Genomic DNA, 19122 nt, shown 5'->3' with positions numbered 1-19122 from the left:
TGTTGACATGGAGAGCTGACAGTGTTTCTAATGACCACAGAATCACGTGATTAAAAACACCATCAGCTGTTCACCAACAGCCAATCACCTTTGAGATGATTTGTAGTAAGTGAATGTGGTGTTTTTTAAGGTTTGAGTTGTGTCTGAGCCTCTGATATAAAGACCAAACCAGTGCTGCTGGTTTGAAAGTGACGTCTGAGGACGCCCTCTAGTGGAGCTCATGACAAACTGCAGCCTGTGGCCACATGAGGAAAGCTCTTCATGAATCACTGCAGTCTGAAGCAGATGACTGACAACATGTTTCTGTGTTTGATCTGATTCTAAAATCAGCAACTTTACTGCAACTGATGAAGACTTTTACTTTGAAAGGGTTGTACTTTAAGTACTTATAAAAAGGGAGAATCACAGAGAAGCCTGTTGACCTTCTGCTGTGGGCCAATCAGAAGGATTCTCCATCTCTGTATAGCTCTATAGCTCATCTTTTGACCGATGGTGGGGTCTGTAAAAGGAGCGTTAGAGCCCCCTGACCCAACATACAGCATGTTTTTACATATCTCACACACAGCTGTTTTTCGGCTTTAAAGGCGGAATAAACAGCAGCAGGATCTCAAACTGGATCACCTGATTTCTTTGAAAGTTTGTACCACTGACGGGTGGTTTTTTAAGATCAAGTAGACTTTTAACTTCTTTATCCTTATTGCGAATGTTTTAATGTTTATCTAAATGTCTGAAGATTTTTTTTTTCCCTCTGATGACGGTGATCAAAGAGTCCAGGCAGCTTCCACACATGAACCGTGAGGTGATCCATCACTGTTGAAACGCTACAATGTTGGTATGCAGTCAGTCATTCAGTCAGTTTGGTTGGTCTCATGTCCACAGAGGAAGGTGTGTGTCGGCTCCCCTGCAAGCCTCTATTCATGAAGGAGAAGGACATTCATATTCCAACCAATGCTCCTGCAAATTATGATCAGATCTATGCTGAGCTTCAAGATTTCTGGAAGGCAGTGGAGCACCAAACAGCCTAAAGCTTGTGTGAAGATCCAAACGTTGTCTGCTTGAGGAAAAACATCAGTGACTGAATTAAATAGGAGGTATTATAGAAGGTTATGTTTTTTGAACTTAAACTCCTCAATTTTAAGTGATAGTCAGCAAAATATGATCCATATGAGGATTATTTTAAGTTTTGATTTGAACCCATCCTTTAAAGAATTTGCAATGTAACAAATCTTCAAATCCAACCTGGACAGACGATGAAGATCAGAGGAAAACTGACCTTTGATGCGGCGGTTTGGGTGTAGTTGCGGTGTTCGTCCGCTGGGGGACGTCCTGCCTCCACTTGTGCTGCTTTCACTCTGAGCCGCGTCTCCCTGACAGGCTGCATGATGAAGCTCATGAACTTCACATGTTACTGCACTCACCGCGCACACGCTCTTCCTCTCGGGTTTCATGCGTTTCAGGCGCACTTTCCTCTCCATCGGGACCGGGATCATGCTGTTCCCGCTCAGACCTTAGACCGTCTGCGTGGCCGGGGAACTTGATGAGACCCCTAGACTCCCATCAGCCTGGACTCTGCTGGTGTGATGAGCCCGAGAGCCTCCCGTGTTTCCTGTGACGCAGGACAGCCGCACCGCGCACTTCGGAGAGCTGCGAGAAGCGGAAAAAAAGCGCGTCCGTGACTTCGGTCCTCTGTGATCACTCGAACCTGTAGTGAACATGTCTTTACTGTGGTGACCGGCCCGACACACTGATCTGAGAGTGCTGTCTGTGGGAGGACAGGGACCCGGGCTCCGGAGCCTTCATCCCTGACTGAGCGGCGGGGAGTCGAACCGACGCCTGCAGGTGATCCGGAGCGTCAGAAACCCGCTGTTCAGAGGAATTTACCGCCTCTGAGTCAGGATCGGGAACAGCTCTCCTCTGTAACTGCGGGACAGAAAAAGTGGATTTGGATTAAATCTTATCTTTTGGTTGATGGATGCTGATGCGGAACGGGATCGAGTCCCCGCGGAGGAATTCAGTGGAAAATGTTTGTGTGATGTGACAAACAGCTGGAGACAGAAAACATCTGTCTGACCTGTGACACTGACAGAGGAAACACCTGCAGCGGAGAGAGAAGGTACCTGAACGCAACATTCACCATTCACAAGATATACCAGGTTTAAAAACTCATTTGGTTCCAGTTATAGCAATTATAGATTGCAGGTTGCATGTTATTATTATTATTATTATTATTATTATTATTATTATTATTATTATTATTATTATTGATCTGTGTCGTTCCTGATTTCTTGGGATGGGACCATGTTGGAGATACGAGCTTTCACTGTCATATCCCTCAGATTATTGTCTTCCATCTGTAAAATAAATTAATTCATTTATCGATCAGAGGGCTGTCAATCAATCATGAGGCTGCGGGGTGGATCTCAGGTTGTGCGTTTCGGCTGGTTTCAGATCAGGTTCAGGATTTTCTGATTCCAGCTGAGTCTGCTGGAATGCAACTTGAGCTCGTGCTGAGTGGCTCGTGTGCGTGCGTGCGTGCGTGTGTGTTTGTGTGTGTGTATGCGTGCTCGCGGGGTGTGGATAAGAAACTGAACCAAATGTCTGACCACGCGCACCTAAGAGGAGGGTCCATGTGTGCGCGCGGGTGTGTTTGACATCGTGGTCTGTAAGTATTTATTTATTTATTTATTGCCAATGTTCGGTTTTTTTTTTTTTAATTGTGTTTGCCTGATTAAGAGTGTGTGTTTGAGAAATAGAGAAGCAATAAGGAAGATCTGAGAGAGATGTGGAGAAATAAGTGTCGAAGATCAGACATACAGAAACTCAGAGCTCAACCTGCATCTCGATACACTACATGGCCAAAAGTATGTGGACACCTGAACGCTCCGGTCAAAGGTGGCTCAGATAGATGGACCACACGGGCTTCATCCCTCCAGAACATGTTTCCTCTCCTCCAGTTAGAGTAACAGTCAGTGAGAGGAGGTCGGGTCGGAGGGATGGCTCCACAAAAGGCCAAAAGACCAGAGGCAGCTGTTCACTCCCGGAGAGCCAACGTTGCTTTGTTTAACAGCATCAACACAACCTTCATCACATGACCATCGTCTCCTCCTCTCACCTCAGTGAGGAGGTGAAGTCCAACTCTCTGTCATATCGATGATGATGGGTGGATGCAGGTGATGGACATGATAATATGACAATACCAGGAGACTGTACGTGGACAGATGTTTAGTTGATGTAATGTTTACTATGTTCACCATCTGTAAAGGAAAAGTCAGAGCGTCACCAAAGTCATTAAGATACAGTAAATATCATTAGCATAAGTATGGCAACATTTTCCCGCATACCAAGTAATATTTTAGTGAATGTTAATCAGGTGACATTCAGAAATGTCGACCCTGAAGTTCAAATAAATGAGCCCCCTTTGAACACCTGGATTAGATTCCAGAAAAGCTGGAGCGCTGTGTGAAGTGTAAATAAAAACAAACACACAAACAAACTGTGTCAAACAAACAAACAGTTTCCTGAAGTGTCTCTGAGCTCATGTGTTCATCTCCTTCATCCAGTCATGCGTTCACAAAGTGGTGAACTCGCTCCATCCTCTGTGATCGACTGAGCCTTTCCAGGATGCCCCTTTCATACCCAGTCATGATCCTCTCACCTGTGACCAATCAGCCTGTTTACCTGTGGAATGATCCAAACAGGTGTTTTTGGAGCGTTCCACATCTTTCAGTCTGTGAAACGTGTTGCTGCATCAGATTCACAATAAGCAGATATTTACAGAAATCAGTGAAGCTGATGAGGTCAAGTATTAAATATTAAATATATTTTTTATATGTCAAAAGGGATTAACATGCATGCTTATTGGACTTTACTGCACATTTACCTGCCACAAGATTGAAACTTAATTCAGAAAATAGAGAGAATTTACACCTCGATCACTATGATCAAAAGATGAAACACTGGGAGTCTGAAGCTGTCAGATTGAAAAGGATTCCAGGTGGTGAACCCCCCTCCTGAACAAAGACAGTTGGTCTGTTCCACTTCCTGCTTGGAGAGTACATAAGAGGCCATCTTAACTAATTGTGCAGCTTTTGGTCTGTTGAGGAGTCAAGCATGAAGCCAGGAAGCATAAACAGGTACGACAGACAGAAACTGGAAAGTTTCAGGTCCAGAACCGATGAAAATGAACCAAAGTTTTGGACGACATGACAAACTTCTTAAAACATGTTCGAGAAAAATAACCTTCGTGGTGTCTTGTTCAACACACAGTTGGTGTTTTCAGGCTGAGTAAGAGTGTTGAAGATTCACCATCAGTGGTTTTGGGCACTTTAAGAGGTGGTTTCAGCTCTCTGAGCTCAGTCCTGTTTCACTCTTTGATCTTTTCATTCATCGATTCGACTTGTGTGAGGTCATCTGCAGACTTAATAAAATGGTTCTTCTGGTTCGTGTTATGTGTAAATGAATGTGTAAAGCAGAGGACTGACACAGCAGCCCTGTGGGAACTCTGGTTTATTGATCATCTTGTTTCCTCCTCTGTCTGAATCTCCAACAGGTTTCTGGAAGAATGTGAAACTGGAGCTGCTGAGACCCTGAAGCTCCGCCTCCTTCGCCGCCTCAAACAGCTATGTCCGACCGAGGAACCTGTACCGCAGGAAAACCCCGGGGCCATTGTTCGTAGGTGGGACTGTCCGCCGTGGTTGACCCTGCCTTGAGTGACGGGAGACTCCATGGTCTGGCTCGTCCCGTCCTCGCCACATCACCGCTGCAGCCACCTGCCCGTCGACTGTGCGATCATATCACCGCTCCCTTTCCCTGCAGCTCGACTCACCGTAAAATGGCGAGGGGTTCGAAGCCCCCGAGCATCACCGGCCACTGCTTCCTCTCTCTGCTGATGCTTAAGAGCTGCTGGCTGCTAGGCGCCACCTCCCAGAAGCCTGCTGTTTTGACGGACTCCCAGCAGCCCCTGCAGGAGTACGCGCACTCCATCCGGCTGGATGGTGACATCATCCTGGGCGGCTTGTTCCCAGTCCATGCTCGTGGCGAGAGGGGTGTTGCCTGCGGCGAACTGAAGAAGGAGAAGGGCATCCATCGGCTGGAGGCCATGCTGTTCGCCATCGACCTCATCAACAAGGACCCGGAGCTGCTGCCCAACGTGACGCTCGGGGCGCGAATCCTGGACACCTGTTCACGTGACACCTACGCCCTCGAGCAGTCGCTCACCTTCGTCCAGGCGCTCATTGAGAGGGATGGCTCTGATGTCCGCTGTGCTAACGGAGACCCCCCCATCTTTGCCAAGCCGGATAAAGTGGTGGGCGTCATCGGGGCGTCGGCGAGCTCTGTGTCGATCATGGTGGCCAACATCCTGCGACTGTTCAAGGTAAGAGAATGCTGTCAGCTGACGTTTCTGCTGTCTGTGGTTAGAATCGTGAGCTTGCTGCTGCACTGCAGCTCCTTTGTACTAAACTGGTCAACATCTGGTTTGTCGCCGCAGCCGTGATCAATGATGAACGATCAGAGACGCAGCTGCTAACGTCTCTCTCTTTCTGTTGTTTTGCCAGAGGAGTCCCAGGACTTCTCGTCCGTTAGCAGCTGTAAAATGAGTACATTGAACCTGACAGTTGATCAGGACAGTAGAGCCTGTGCAAAGATAAAAAGCACAAACCTTTTGCAAAATGGTCACACAGGAAGTTTGTTTTTCAAGCTGTGAAGGTGGAGAAAACCTGGTCGATCACAGCCCGTTGAAGAGCAGGTGTGGTCGTGTGCTGTGTCTTCTCAAGGTGTTGTCACTCGCTGGGTTGGCGTGTTGATGCGCTCTTTATTACTGTGGCTGCGGTTGGAATTGTCAGCTTTATTAACTGTGTCTCTGAAGCTGCAGGAGGAGTTTCAGAGCTTTTCAGTCTCCTCGCTCTGGAATCATCATTAACGTTCCTCCTTTCCCCACGTTCCAATTTCACCACATCTTCATTATTATGACAGCATCTTTTGTTTCTCCGGCAGCAGAACAGCAGCTCTAACCCAACAAAGACAGACAGGAGCGATGTAAAGGAGACAGATGTCAATATGGAGTGTTTAATCAGTGTGAGCAGACGGTGGATGTTTCCTCAGTCTGGATAAATATTGTGTTCAGAGGATTAAAAAATCCTGAAGCTGCTCGAGCCAAACTGAAAAGAGGTGAACCGCTTTCTTGGCGGTGATGCTCTGACAACACGAGTGAATGTAAACCGTCTGTCTGCTGTTAGTGTAGCACAGCGCAGTGACCTTAGCTGGTTAACTCGTAGCTGAGAAAACATTCAGTTTGAATCACGAAGCCGTCACTTAAAGCTGGGTCTTACAGTTTTCAATACCAGTGCCACAGTCTGTATGTGGTTTGCTTATTTAGAGATGAAAGCCACAGAAACAAACATGATTTCTGATTTCTGTAGTGATAGTTGACTGCTGAGCTATTCACCTCATGTGTCGTGCTTTCATGGACCTGAACCAGCAAAGGACTGAACGCACCGCTGAACACAGTCAGAATCAGAGGAACGTGGCGGCAGTATGATTCAGGATTTCACCACAGACCGGTGCTAAACTGAACAACAACGAGAACCTACCCAACCCAGTGAGGCCGAGAGTCGGTTCGCATTGAAGATCTCTATTCAACAGTCACCGAGGTTACACTTAAGTATAATTATACTGTAGCTCAAGCTGTTTTGCATTTGATCATATTTTGGATGATCCTCTTCTGATCTGCTTCAGTTTTCGTTTGCTGATGATGCAAACATTGGATGATCCGACCTGATCCACAGCACAGATTCCATCAGTACGACACTCTGCTGCCTTTACCACGCTCTGTCATTGTTGGGAGTCCGTGACTTTTTTTTTCCTCTCCATGGTTTTAGTCACGAGTCCTTTGAGGATTTGACTTGAGACGGACCTGACTGGCGGCCATAAGAGTCATTTAGCGCTGGAGGAACCGCGTGAAGTCATTAGTTCTTCGTTAGCTCTGAGCTAGCGCAGCAAAGATTACGTTATCAGGTGGATTTTCTCGCAGTGCGTTGACACAAGAAGATGATCCCGGCTGTTGCCTCGTCTTCTTCGCCGCGTGCAGACAAACTGCGTCCGGAGGCGGCGTGTTGCTGTGAGCAGCAGCAAACAAATTCCACTCTGTTAAATTAGTGATGAGCTGTATGATTCATGTGTATGTGTTAGAGCACGGCCAGCTTAATGAGGACAGAAAGGCCCAACAACATCACTTATCTAAAATTAGCTGGAGATGCCTCCGGGTGGGAGGAGGCGGGAGGGGTGGGGGCAGCCAGATTTTTGCTGATGCCGAGGTTTCCTCCCCGTGACGCTGCTCGCAAGCTTCAGCTGCTGTCGGGACTCTGAGGGACTGACTGCCAGAGTTGGTTTTTGGTCTGCAGCATGATCTCAGCTGAGGTAACGTAATACAAACATCTCGCCGAAGAAACTCCCGGAGCCCTGTTTTTTTATGGTGGGAGCATTTCATCTAATTAAAATATTCACACTCAAGTGGGCTGAACAGGACAGCTCTTCCTGTCTGGGGGGCTCTGGTGTCATCACTCCCTGAGACAGACCCTGATCTAATAGAGTGACTTAACACCCAGTTTAAAAGCAGTGTTTCGCTGTTCTCGGTTGACATTTTCTCTCCAGTTTCACCATTGAACACGGTCGGCACCACTGATGCACCTCCATAACCACAGCTGGAGTACACCTGCACATCACTGCAGCAGAGTGAGAGGCTGAAACAACATTTTCACGGGCTGTGACCTGAAGTAAAAGTAGCCGTACCTCAACGTAAACACCTGATTTTAAGTTCTGCATTTGAAAATGTCCCTTCAGTAAAAGCAGTCATGATGCAGAGAAATGCAGCGAGTGTTATGCTTTTATATATCTTCTGAATAGATGATTATCAAAGCGAAGCTTCATGTTTTGTCCTGAAACAGTTTCCACTGAGGTGCATTGTGAGCGGTCACCCAGCGTGATGTTTAAGTTTGGTTCTTATTTCTTCTGAGACAAAAGCTGCAGCACGGAAAATGTTCATGCAGTGGGAGCGTCGTGTTAGTATGATTCATATGTTCACATGAATTAAATCACAAGTGCTTATCGCCACAGGCTTCATCGGGTTGACGCTGTGTGAAAGACAAATGTGATTTTCACACATTTGCGCTTGTGATTTATTTAATATGAACTAATGAATCGCGCTGACTGCAGCTACTGTGTGTCACTGGTTCTGAGAGCAGCTTCAGGTTTCAAGAACACCAGATATTTTAACTCCCCCGCCCACAAAAAAAACACCTCCCGATATGACAAACATTTTCTTTTTTGTTTGTCTCTCATCGTGCTGTGTTTTATCCACCAATGTGTCTTTTCGTGTGTGAAGCACTTTGGACCTGTGTGTTTTAAAAAGTGCTCTGACATGAATGATTTTGCTGTATTTGAAGTTAAACGCTGGTTTCTGTCCTGACTCGATCAGAGAGAAGTGACGTTCATGGCGAGCAGATTCACAGCAGGCCTTTTCTGAAGGTTTGTCCACATTTCTCCTGTTCGAACTGTCACGTTCTCCCGCGGTGCTTTACACTGATCCTCACCTTAAATAAATACTGCCCACGCTAACGTCACAACAAATTGCTGCATTTTTCTGAAAAGTTAACCTTCAGGGAAAACCATCACACTGCAAAGGTCATATACTGCGTTTAATGAGGTAAAAGTTTACAATTATCAGTGATAAGATGCGACGTGTCAGGATCTGTGTTTTCAGCTCAGCAGGAGATTGATTGATCGATGCCATCGCACATTTGCATGGAGCTGTTTAATCAGCAGCGTCGAGAAACAAAGAGCAGGTTTTTTTTTAGGAGTGGGAGAGCCGAGAACAGACAAATCCTCCACGTCTGTCCTATTCACTCGGAGGAGTTCTGCTGTTAATAAAACTCTCTCCTCCCTCTTCAGAAGCTTCACAGAGGCTGTCAGAGGTGAGATACTCCATCTGAAACTGTGATATGCTCCGAGAGCATTTGCATAATATTTGCACATCCATTTCACACAGTGTTGCACAGTCTGAGGATGGCCTGGTCTTCAGGAGGATGCTCTGCTGCGACAGTCGCTCACGCTGCTGCGTTATATTTCCATCTCTGCGTGGGAGAGGCAGAGCCGCCGAGTGTCTGTTTATGAGCTCGCTGCCGGCTCAGCCAAAAACACAAAATAAGAAATGAAAGAGGTGAGAAAATAACAGAGGGAGGGATGAAAACAGAGGGAACCTTCCTACACCGTCCCTGATAAACTGTCAGAGAGGAGGAGAACTCCGGCAGAACGATCGCCTCAAATCACAGAAGAAGAAAAGTATCGCTGTCAGTCAGTATCATCCGTGACATTGCCTGGGACATCGCGCTCCCCAACAACATGGCGGCGCCACGTTAACTGAACAGGAAACATGGCAGAGAAGCAACAGGAGGAGCTGAAAGAGTGACAAACCCACAGAGAAATCTGTCCAACTCTGCAGCTCTGCTGAGCTTTTCAGCCTCTGAGTGACGACTTCCACGTACACGGAGTCATGTGATTCATTGGCAATAAAAAAAGACCGATTATAGCCACTTACCCAGAGTTCAATGAGAGAAAATGGACCCGTTTGATAAATACAAGACGTCCAGCTGTCGTTCGGTCTGACTGTGTTCCTCCATCAGACGAAGCACCGACCCAGCTCATCACCTGCTGAGCCACAGATTTCACAGGCTCCAGTCTGAGGTGAAGCAGTCTGCGACGACGACCCTGCACTTAATTCTACCTTCACAAAGTTTATCATCAGCGCTCGTTCAGGGGGGCGGACAAAATATTAGAAACGCCTCTCAGCACTATAAATGATGGCACTGTTGAATCAGCGGCTCTGTGGAACAAAACCTGAACGTTTTGTGAAGGGAGCGTTCACTTCAGGACGGTTGTATTGCTGCAGTAGTTTTAGCCTGATGCGGCTGAGTGTAGATCTGTAGTGACTCACAGCTGATGGTTTTGGGGTGAACGGGCATCCTGCTGTATGCTGAAAGCCTGGCCAGTCAGATGTTGTTGACAGCTCAGCTGCAGAGTGTTTCCAGTCATCTCTGCTTTCCTCAAAGACCTCTCAGTAAGAGGACATCGCTGATGTGAAGCTTTTCTTACCTCCTGCGGATCTTTATCTTCCCGGCCTTTGATTCTCTTGTTTCCTGGTTTTCTTTCTCCGTCTGATTTATTGTGTTTCACTGCAGACCGAATCGTTCTGTACTGTGATAGATTATTGATCCGGCACATCTGATGCGCCTCATCCTCAGAGACAGGCTGAAGTGATGAAGATCAGACAGGTGGACATTATTGTGCTTGATGATACAAAAAGTTTCCAGGTCGAGAAGGAGACAGAGTCCTGTGGTGTGAGTCGGAGACATCTCTGGAAAACGTTCAGAAATATTCACTATTTGCAGCTGATCTTCAGTCTGAAGACGTGTTCAGAGGCATTTTCCCAAAGCTTTACCACGCAAATACATCTCAAAAGACCCGAGACTTGTCTTAGACATGTCACCAGTTACTTGGTTAATGTCTTAATTACTTAACTCTGACCTGACTTGAGACATGACTTGGACTTGTTTAAAATAATCTGAGCCTTGAATCTTAACTGAGACTTGTCTCAGATTGCCTGCTGAATTGTCTCCATTGAGGCGAGATTTGAATCACACTCGTCTCGAATGACTTGAGACATGACTTGACTTGAGTGTCCTCAGCTTTGTCTCAAACAGTCTCAAATAACATGAAACTCCAGTCAATTAAGATTTGACTCGTCTTTGTCTCAAATCACTTGAGATTTTGAGACCGACTCAAACGATTTGACACTCGTCTCACGTGACTTTACTCCTGACTTCACCTGATCACTTGGCAGGTGATGTCACTGCACGCATCCTCCCGTATCTCGTTAACTGACAGCGTGACCTGAACGTCTCGGTCCGAGCAGCGGCATCACGTCCAATCAGCAAACTCATCTCACGTTATCGTCCAAAATGAATGTGAGCCGGAGGCGTCCGCCGCCTGATCCGTCTCTGCTACCTGACTGTTCTATTGTTGGCTAACAAATGTAATTTCCCTCCGCATGGAAAGGATGGAGGAGAGGGCGGATAATGGAATCCAATTGAGGAGAATTTGCACATTGTAGCGGCAATTCATTAGCGCGTCTGATCACAACGACCTCGTTAAGCTGTCTGAAGTCATCGTCCTCTTTGTTTTTTTGTCAGTGTTAATAAAGCTTTTTGTGCTTTTTGCCCACTTTGAAGGCCTCAGTTTGTAATCCATCCAGTTTTCAATAATCCACTCTTTCATTGGAAATTTCAGACTGACTAAGCTGTGAGAACATGACTCAACTCAAAATGATGTTAAAACATGAAAACGGTGGAGGAGGTTTCTTCTTGTCCAGTTCTTTCCTGAAGTTCACCATCTCAGAAAATATCTTCATCGGCTTTCTTTCTGCGCTGGATGAGACTCGATGTGGACTTGGAATACTGTCAAATGATGAGAAACTTCTGTCCAGTGACACGAGGCGAGTCTTAAACAGCCTGACACTTGACTCGTGCTTGTCTCAAATGACCTGAGACTTGCTGGAGCTTCTCTTGGCCGTCGTGTGTTCGGACCTTCGCGGCCTCACGGCGAAGGCGCTCAGCTGGCTCTCGGTTCATCTCCTCCTTTGGTTTATTTCTGTGCTGTGAGAAAAAAGGTCGTTCTGCCACCAGATGAGAAATCTGAGATGAGAGAAGTCCAGACTGGAGGTCAGATAATACTCTGCTGTGGAGTCAGTGGTGAGAAAGGTCAGAGGTCAGCTGGTTTCATTACCGACAGACTCCATTAATCACGGAGGAAAATGGAGGTTTATGTGTTCACATCATTTATCACACTCGAGAAATTACTCCATCTTTCATTCAGTGCAACGTGCTGCTGCTGAGTGATTACAGACGAGACGAAACAGGAAGTGTTTGTATCGTCTCTTCATGGGGGGGGGGGGGGGGGTCACCTGTTATCAGGTGTCACCCCTCTCCTGGACTCTGCATGTAGTCTGGTGCCCCGTTTCCAGAACCACTGACAGAGCAGAAAGTAGATTATAGCCCGATTGGCTGTCAGGTGTTTTTTTTTTTTTTTTTTTTTTTTTTTATATGATGATGCCTTACCCTGATCCTCAGCCTCAAACCCAAACAACAAATGCGACTCCTGAGAGGTTAAGCTGCTGTCAGGTTTTGGGTACATTAGAGAGGTTATGGTGGATAATAGACGCCAGTGTTGGTGGATAGATACTTTTTTCATTCCCGAGAGAAATTCACAGTACTCGACAGGAAGTGGCGAGCCGTCTCCTCTGTCATCGTCAGCCCCCCTCGGTGCTTTCCCTTATGCTAATTACGTTTCCTCCTCGCCCTGCGACCCGTGACCAGAAATCAATCAAGGTCAGGCATCATCGAGGATGTTCCCCCAAATGCGTCTTGGAGGGGATGAGGAGCGAGGAGGCTCCCAGAAGGCCTCGTCGTGAGGAATACATATGTAACGCCCTTTCAGTTGAAAGCTGCTTATTGATTGGTTAGCTGGTCTGATGTGAGGCCAGGCTGCTTCACTAAAATATTAATGATATTGTATGATTGTAACACTTCTGTTCTGAGCTCCTGGAAGATAATAAATCTAATAAATAAACAGTTTTCACTATCAGCTGTAAAATATCAGCCTGAGCACGAAAAGGACGTCTGACGACTGATCAGAGGTTTTATTTTCAGAGCACTCCTGCTTTGTTTTTGATGGCGACAGCTGGAGGGAGACAGGATGACATGCAGCGAAGGCCCCGGGCTGGAACCGAGCCGGGTCGCGGCGGTCAGGCCTCGGAACGCGGCCCGTGTTCTGCCGGGTTAGAGGTTCATTGTTGAACATTTCAGGCTGTTTTTATTGTTCCCTCTGATCTGTTCTGGTCAATCTCAGTTTCAATTCAATCTTATTTTCTAAAACTAAAGTCATGTCGTGACACTTTTCACATATAGATCAGGTCGACACACAACCCCCCGAGGGAAGCACGGAGCCTCGAACAGAACCAGACTCTGAGTGGGCGACTGCTATAATAATATAAATATGACCAATAATGCAGCAGTATAAGAAGGTTTATGTGTATAATAACAATGTGTATACAGTGATTATATATTTATGAATATATGGTAGTGGTTGATAATATATGTGTATATTAACAATAATATGCATAAATTAAGAAAAGAACTACTAAGAAATAGTAATAAATATATTTTATTTATAAGATTCTGGAGACCTTTGATGCTTCTGTTTTCACCCTTAGTTTAATCTTCCTCCTCTTCTTCCTCCTCCTCTTCTTCTCATAATTATTCTCTGTCTAATCTTACTTTGTATTCCTTTTCTAGCCCTCTTTTTATGTCCTTTTATTGCTTTGATTACATTATTTGTGCATAGATGAGCTGTTGGAGCAGATGTGGAGATTCGTTGCTCCTGGTTCAGTGTGGATGAAGACAAACGGAGGCTGGAGGAGGACGGGGGGGTCACGTCTCCTCCCTCCTCGGCTGTGAACGTCTCCGTCTCTCAGGTTGTTGTTTCATCTCGACCGGACAGCAGCACCAGTCGCCTCTCCTCCTCCTCCACCCTCAGCAGCGTTGGTTTCCTGCAGATCTCGCCGCCCGGCCAGCTGCGGTGAATCTAAGCGTCACTAAAAACCTTCTCGGCTCCTGATTGGCGGATCGGTGGACGGGAGCCCTACAGGCGTCCGCTTACGTAACGCGAATAATCGCGACCCCCCTCCGTCTCCTCAGACTGTTATTTTGGATTTGGTTCAGGACACGGTGAAGGAGGAGAATCCCTCTGCTGTGACTCACAGCAGTCGGGGCAGAGATGGCGACCTTTGACCTGCTTCAGCCTCATGGGCAGAAGTTCAAACACTGTTGGCGCTCACAGGTGGTTTAACCGTCTGGAACCGACCTTTCACCTGTGATGCTATGCGATGCCGTCGCTCGCCAGAGCTGATTGGTTGATTGAAGCTCTGGTGAAACCAACTGTTTGCTTCACGCTTTTTAGTTTGCATTTAATTCTTCACATCCAGGACACAATATTTTATTTCTCATTGTTCGGTCACGATGAACTTGACTCCTCCTCCTCCTCCTCTTCTTCCCCCTCCTCCTCCTCCTCTTCCTCCTGTGGGACTTGAACATGCTTTGTCTCTCGTCCTTGTCAATGTCAAAGCTGCTGTGGCTCATTCATCACCACCGACCGATCCGTCTCAGGCCGTCCCCCTCTGCCTCGTGGATCTGCTCTGTGGTTACAGTCGGTGGCGTTGTTCCCGCGGTGGGTCCTGTCAGTCACTGAGCGTCTGTGCTGCAGGATAAAGAGATGATAAAACAACTCAGCTTCGTCACTGTTTGATATGATGAAGGACAGCTCCGAGCTGTTTTTGATCTGCAGTCTGTTCTCCATCATTCTCAGTTTTCCAGCTTTTTAGCCATGTTGTGGCTAAGGGATAGCAGTGTTCACCAGACTTTGGTTCAGACTGAACTCTTGGACAGATTTTGTGGTTTTGTGAATCAACTGAATTTTAAATACATTAGATTTTGTCCAGACATGAACTTTCTCAATCAAACACCTGCAAAACTGACAACAATCAGCGAATGTTAGCCTGCTAGTAACAAGCTAAACTAAGAGGAATAGAAAACGTAAGCAGCTTAGCTTATAATTTATGAGCATGCTAGCATGCTAATGTCTGGCCAATGGAGCTACTAGCACGTCTGCAGACTTTTAGCAGATGTTTAACGTTAGCAGATGTTTGCTAACAAACGCTGAAGACGAGCAGCAGTCTCAAGCTGGACGTGTTTCGTCTTGTTAGTCGTGTTTTGGTTTCAGTCAGTTGGTGCAGACAGAAGAAAAGTTTAAGAAACTTCTTCTTTGAGGTTTTACGGCAGCTGGCGTCCATCTTGTTGCATTGCTGACACCTTCAGGTTTTATTCTCCGTCTTTATCCGTTTTAAGGGGACATACTGTAGCGTCCCCTTAGCGCCGTCTCCCCAGTCAGTCGTCCTTAGAAAATAAAATAACCATTTCCTCTCATGCACATTATCCTCACATGCTGATATTTAACGTTGCTCCAGCTGCCCTACTTTGCACAACTGTTTCATCGTTTCTTGTCTGTCGTGTAAAATTCCTGCATGAGAAGTTAAAGAAGCTTCAATCCTGATCTGTGTTTACGGGACAAATCAGCTTTCGGGACTGAATATAAAGCCTCAGTTATTTTCCTGCTCTTTATAGCTGCATGGAACTGAATGAACCGAAGGTGTGGATGCACTGATTTAACGGTGTATTCAGCTGTACGTGCAGATGAAAACAGGCAGAATTAACAGAAGAGGGACTGAGGATTCAGAAGATCTGCAGGCTCTGTGTGTTTTAGGGGACAATTCTTAAACCTGTATCTGATTTACAGATAATCGTGTGATTATAATCTCTGACAAAGACACCAGTGAAGCGCTGATCGAGATAATGCAAAGGACGGTTTTATTATTCATAAAGATGCAAAAACATTATCTATCATCATGTACTGGGTCTCTATCAGCAGGCTTCATGCATTATTAAAGCATTTTTTTGTCAGACGTTTATCATAATTGTGGTAGATATGATAACCAATTTCACCATAATGTGTTATTAGGCTGATAAATATGTACTTAATAAATGAAGTGGAAGAACCCTTGACCTTTTTGTGACCCTCTCACAGATTTTTTTTTTCTTAGCCACATTAGCACTGTGGCTGTTGGGATGCTAATGTGTTGAGTGACAGAACAGCTGGAGATGTTTCTGAAAACGTTCAGAGCTCAGATCAGCACTATGAGAGAAACGTTTGGACGCATCAATCAAGGCCAAATGTATAAGACAGCTGGTTTAAACGTAGCCTCGAACTGAGCCTCTGAGCAAGGCAGCTCCTCAGAGGCTCACGAGCAGCAGTTTTTGTGCTGGTTGGTTGTTTGTCGTCGTCTTTGCTCCCTGATTTTTCAGGTCACCCTGAGGCCTCGCTCTCGTCCCGCCCGTCCTCGCTGACATGTTGTGAAACGCGTCGGTGACGTGCGGCGCGTTGAGTCACGGCGTGAAGCGACGCTGACGAGTGCAGACGGTAACCTGACATTTATTTGGCTGCAGATGGAAATCGTTTTTTGCATGAATGAGTCGGTCAGAGGAGGAGCTGTCATCTCGGGAGGCTCGTTCATAAGTGGAGGAGCCATCTTCTTCTTCTTCTCCTGCCTCTGTACACACTTCATGCTTCATTTGTGTTTCCTCCACACTCCTACACTCATCTCTTCCTCTCTGCTGCTGCTGTCACGTCTCAGCGTGTCAGAGGCTCAGACTGCTGTGGGAGAAGCTTTTTATTCTGCACTCGGTGCTGCCAGGTGTGTCCGAGTGAGGGGGCGGGACACGCCGAGCCGGGGGTGGTTATTTTCATTATCTGTATATAATCAGTCTACGAAATGTCTGAAAACATGTTCACCCAGAGTCCAAAGTCTTCACGGCTTGTTTCGTCTGACCAACAATCCAAAACCCAAAGATATGCTGTTCAGTTCACGATGATGTAAAACAGAGAAGCTGCAGATCCTCTTAGAGAAATGGAAAATTAGCAATAAGTTACAGTTACTAGTTATTTCTCTCTAAGTAACAGAAATATTTTAATTATTGCATCTGAAAGTAATTAGTTATTATTAATGCACACGTAGCTAGATTTTTTTAGTGTATTGTCGCACAGTGTTCAAAGAGACACTGATTTATATGTTATCACTACCAGAGGGCAGCAATGACTAGCGTTTGTACCTGGAGGCCATCTTGTCTTACGCCATATTCGAATCCGCCAACTATATAAGCAGTCCATACTGATTTGGCCAAAATGTATCTTGTAATATGCAGTACGTAAAGTATGCCAAAATACCTGGATGATTCAGCAAAACATCTGCAGTACACATCAGAGCAGTTGTGTCCCACAATGCATAGCGCTGAGTGGTCACAACAACCAGCCGGGCTAACGACGGGTGTTTTTACTCGACTCACTGCTGAGAGTCTCTGAGGTAATCAAATAAGTAATCTGAGTAGTCAATCATGTATTAATACAGCAGTGACACAGACTGCTCTGTGGTACTTTTACTTTTGGTTTATTTTCTCGCTAATGCTCAGCTTGCCTATCGGAGGATAAATCGCACTCACTTTTGTGAACCCGTTACTTTTCGTCAGGCGCCATCAGAGGGTTTATGACCCGTTACCTGCTGAATTAATGACGCTCACATCAGCCTCATACTCTGTGGTTGGTGCTAATTAGCCAACATTAGCATGCTAACATGCTAAAGATTGTGAATCTGCTTACCGTCATCATGTTAGCACTGTTAGCCTGTTAGCATTTAGCTCGAAGCAAAGCCTCACAGTGCCACTAGCATCGCTGTAGCCTCTCACTCCGGTTAATCGCCTTGTTTGGACGCCCCCTGGTGGCAGATTGAGCTGAAACCCTCCTGACACGTGGACACTTTGCAGCACTTTGTGATCATTTCTGACTCGACTTCGGACAGTTTGAGGTTCAGGTCCCTGCCGGTTTTCTGAAGAAGACTCCTTCATGTTTTTAGAAAACGCTGCAAACTGAAGACACGACGGTCTGACAGCAGCAGATTAACATCTGAAGGCTGAAGTGAACAGCTGCAGGTCTGAACGTCTCTGCAGGACGTCAGGGTTCATGTGTCTTCACCAAACGAGACTCCACACGCGCGTGCGCACACACACACACACACACACACACACACACACACACACACACACACACACACACACACGATGTGGGTTTTGACAGCAGCTCTGGTGGTTGTTAAACAGACCTTTCCACGTCTGTCCTTTGATTCTTTTTTATTAAAAAATGCTTCGGGGAAAGAAAAGACAAAGTAATTCAACAACAGAGACAAAACCTTTTAACAGCATTTTCCCGAGCTTCCAAACAAATCACCGCTCGCCCCGCCGCGCCTCCGGCTTTCAGCTAAATGGTTTTCTTCCTGTGCGGAGGAGGCTATTACCTGGACGGTCCTTCAGTGACGGTCTAATCACCGTGTCCCCCCGTTTTTTTTTTCACCAGACGCTTTCTCGCACATCAGACTCCTGCTACTTATTATTATATTGAAATTTTTTTTCTGTTTCCTTAAATGGCTTCATTTTGTCAGTATTGTCGGATTGGATTTAATTGTTTATTCTGGACTTTCCATTCCTATTTTAAATGTGATATGAATGTTATTTTACAGACATGGTGGACTCGTTAGAGCTATCTAAGACTTTTCATTGTTATTTGGGATTTTTCAGGGTTTGTTTTTCACATTTTGGGATGATCCCTAAATTCTCTGGCTGTGTTTGACTTCCTCTGGACTGTTCAGAGTTATCGGGTTTATTTCTGACCTCTCAGGTGTGTTCTTATCAGGTTTATTCTGTGTTTCCAGAGTCGTGGCTGCTTCATTCCTGACAGTTTAAATTGAGTGATTTCAGGGCTGTTCTTGACTTTTTATGCTCATTCTGGACTTCTTTGTCATTAATGTCTTCTTTGGATTATTTCGACATTTCTGCTTTCTTTTGGGTTTATTCTGGATTTTCGTCCTCTTACATCACTTTTCAGAGTCATTCCTGACTTTTCAGGCTTATTTCTTACATTTCAGGGCCGTTCCTGACTTCCTAGCATTCAGTGTACAGACAGTGTGCTGCACTGTGAGATTTTCTTTTGTGTTTTTGATCCATAATGTAATTTGGATTTTTTTGATTGGTCCTGTGTTTCCTTCCCCTCAGAGGTTCCATCAGTTTGTCAGACACATTCATTCCTGCTTTGTTCCAGCTTGTTGACAGAAGATCTGGTCTGGATTTCTTTGGTCTTGAACGCAGCACCAGTCACACGACGTGTGTGTGCTGGACCGAGCTGTGAACACATGAATCCTGATGTTTCCTGCTGCAGGCTGCAGATGGTCACAGGTCAAAATCAAAACGCGTTGCGTCGTTTCTGTCCGAGCCTCGGGATGATGATGTCACAGCATGTCGTCGCAACCGTTGTTCTTCCAGATTATCGTCAACCGGCTCCTCGGATCGTCTTTCGCGT

The 19122-nt window shown here is 45.9% G+C and overlaps 1 protein-coding gene across 1 annotated transcript in view; it reads left to right on the top strand.

The window, feature by feature from the left end:
* Positions 1–1349: 1349 nt before the first annotated feature.
* grm8b (glutamate receptor, metabotropic 8b) overlaps positions 1350–19122 on the top strand; it is a 103298-nt gene continuing 85525 nt past the window's right edge. Inside the window, exons 1-2 of the mRNA XM_076732851.1 lie at positions 1350–2113; positions 4550–5374. Of these exons, the coding sequence (XP_076588966.1) occupies positions 4832–5374 (543 nt within the window). The 5' untranslated portion in view covers positions 1350–2113; positions 4550–4831. The remainder of the gene's footprint in view (positions 2114–4549; positions 5375–19122) is intronic.

Source organism: Chaetodon auriga, chromosome 6 (assembly GCF_051107435.1).
Source record: "Chaetodon auriga isolate fChaAug3 chromosome 6, fChaAug3.hap1, whole genome shotgun sequence".
Classification (NCBI taxonomy): Eukaryota; Metazoa; Chordata; class Actinopteri; order Chaetodontiformes; family Chaetodontidae; genus Chaetodon; species Chaetodon auriga.
Note: the sequence above shows the minus strand (reverse complement) of the source record. Positions and strands in the feature narration are given on the sequence as shown.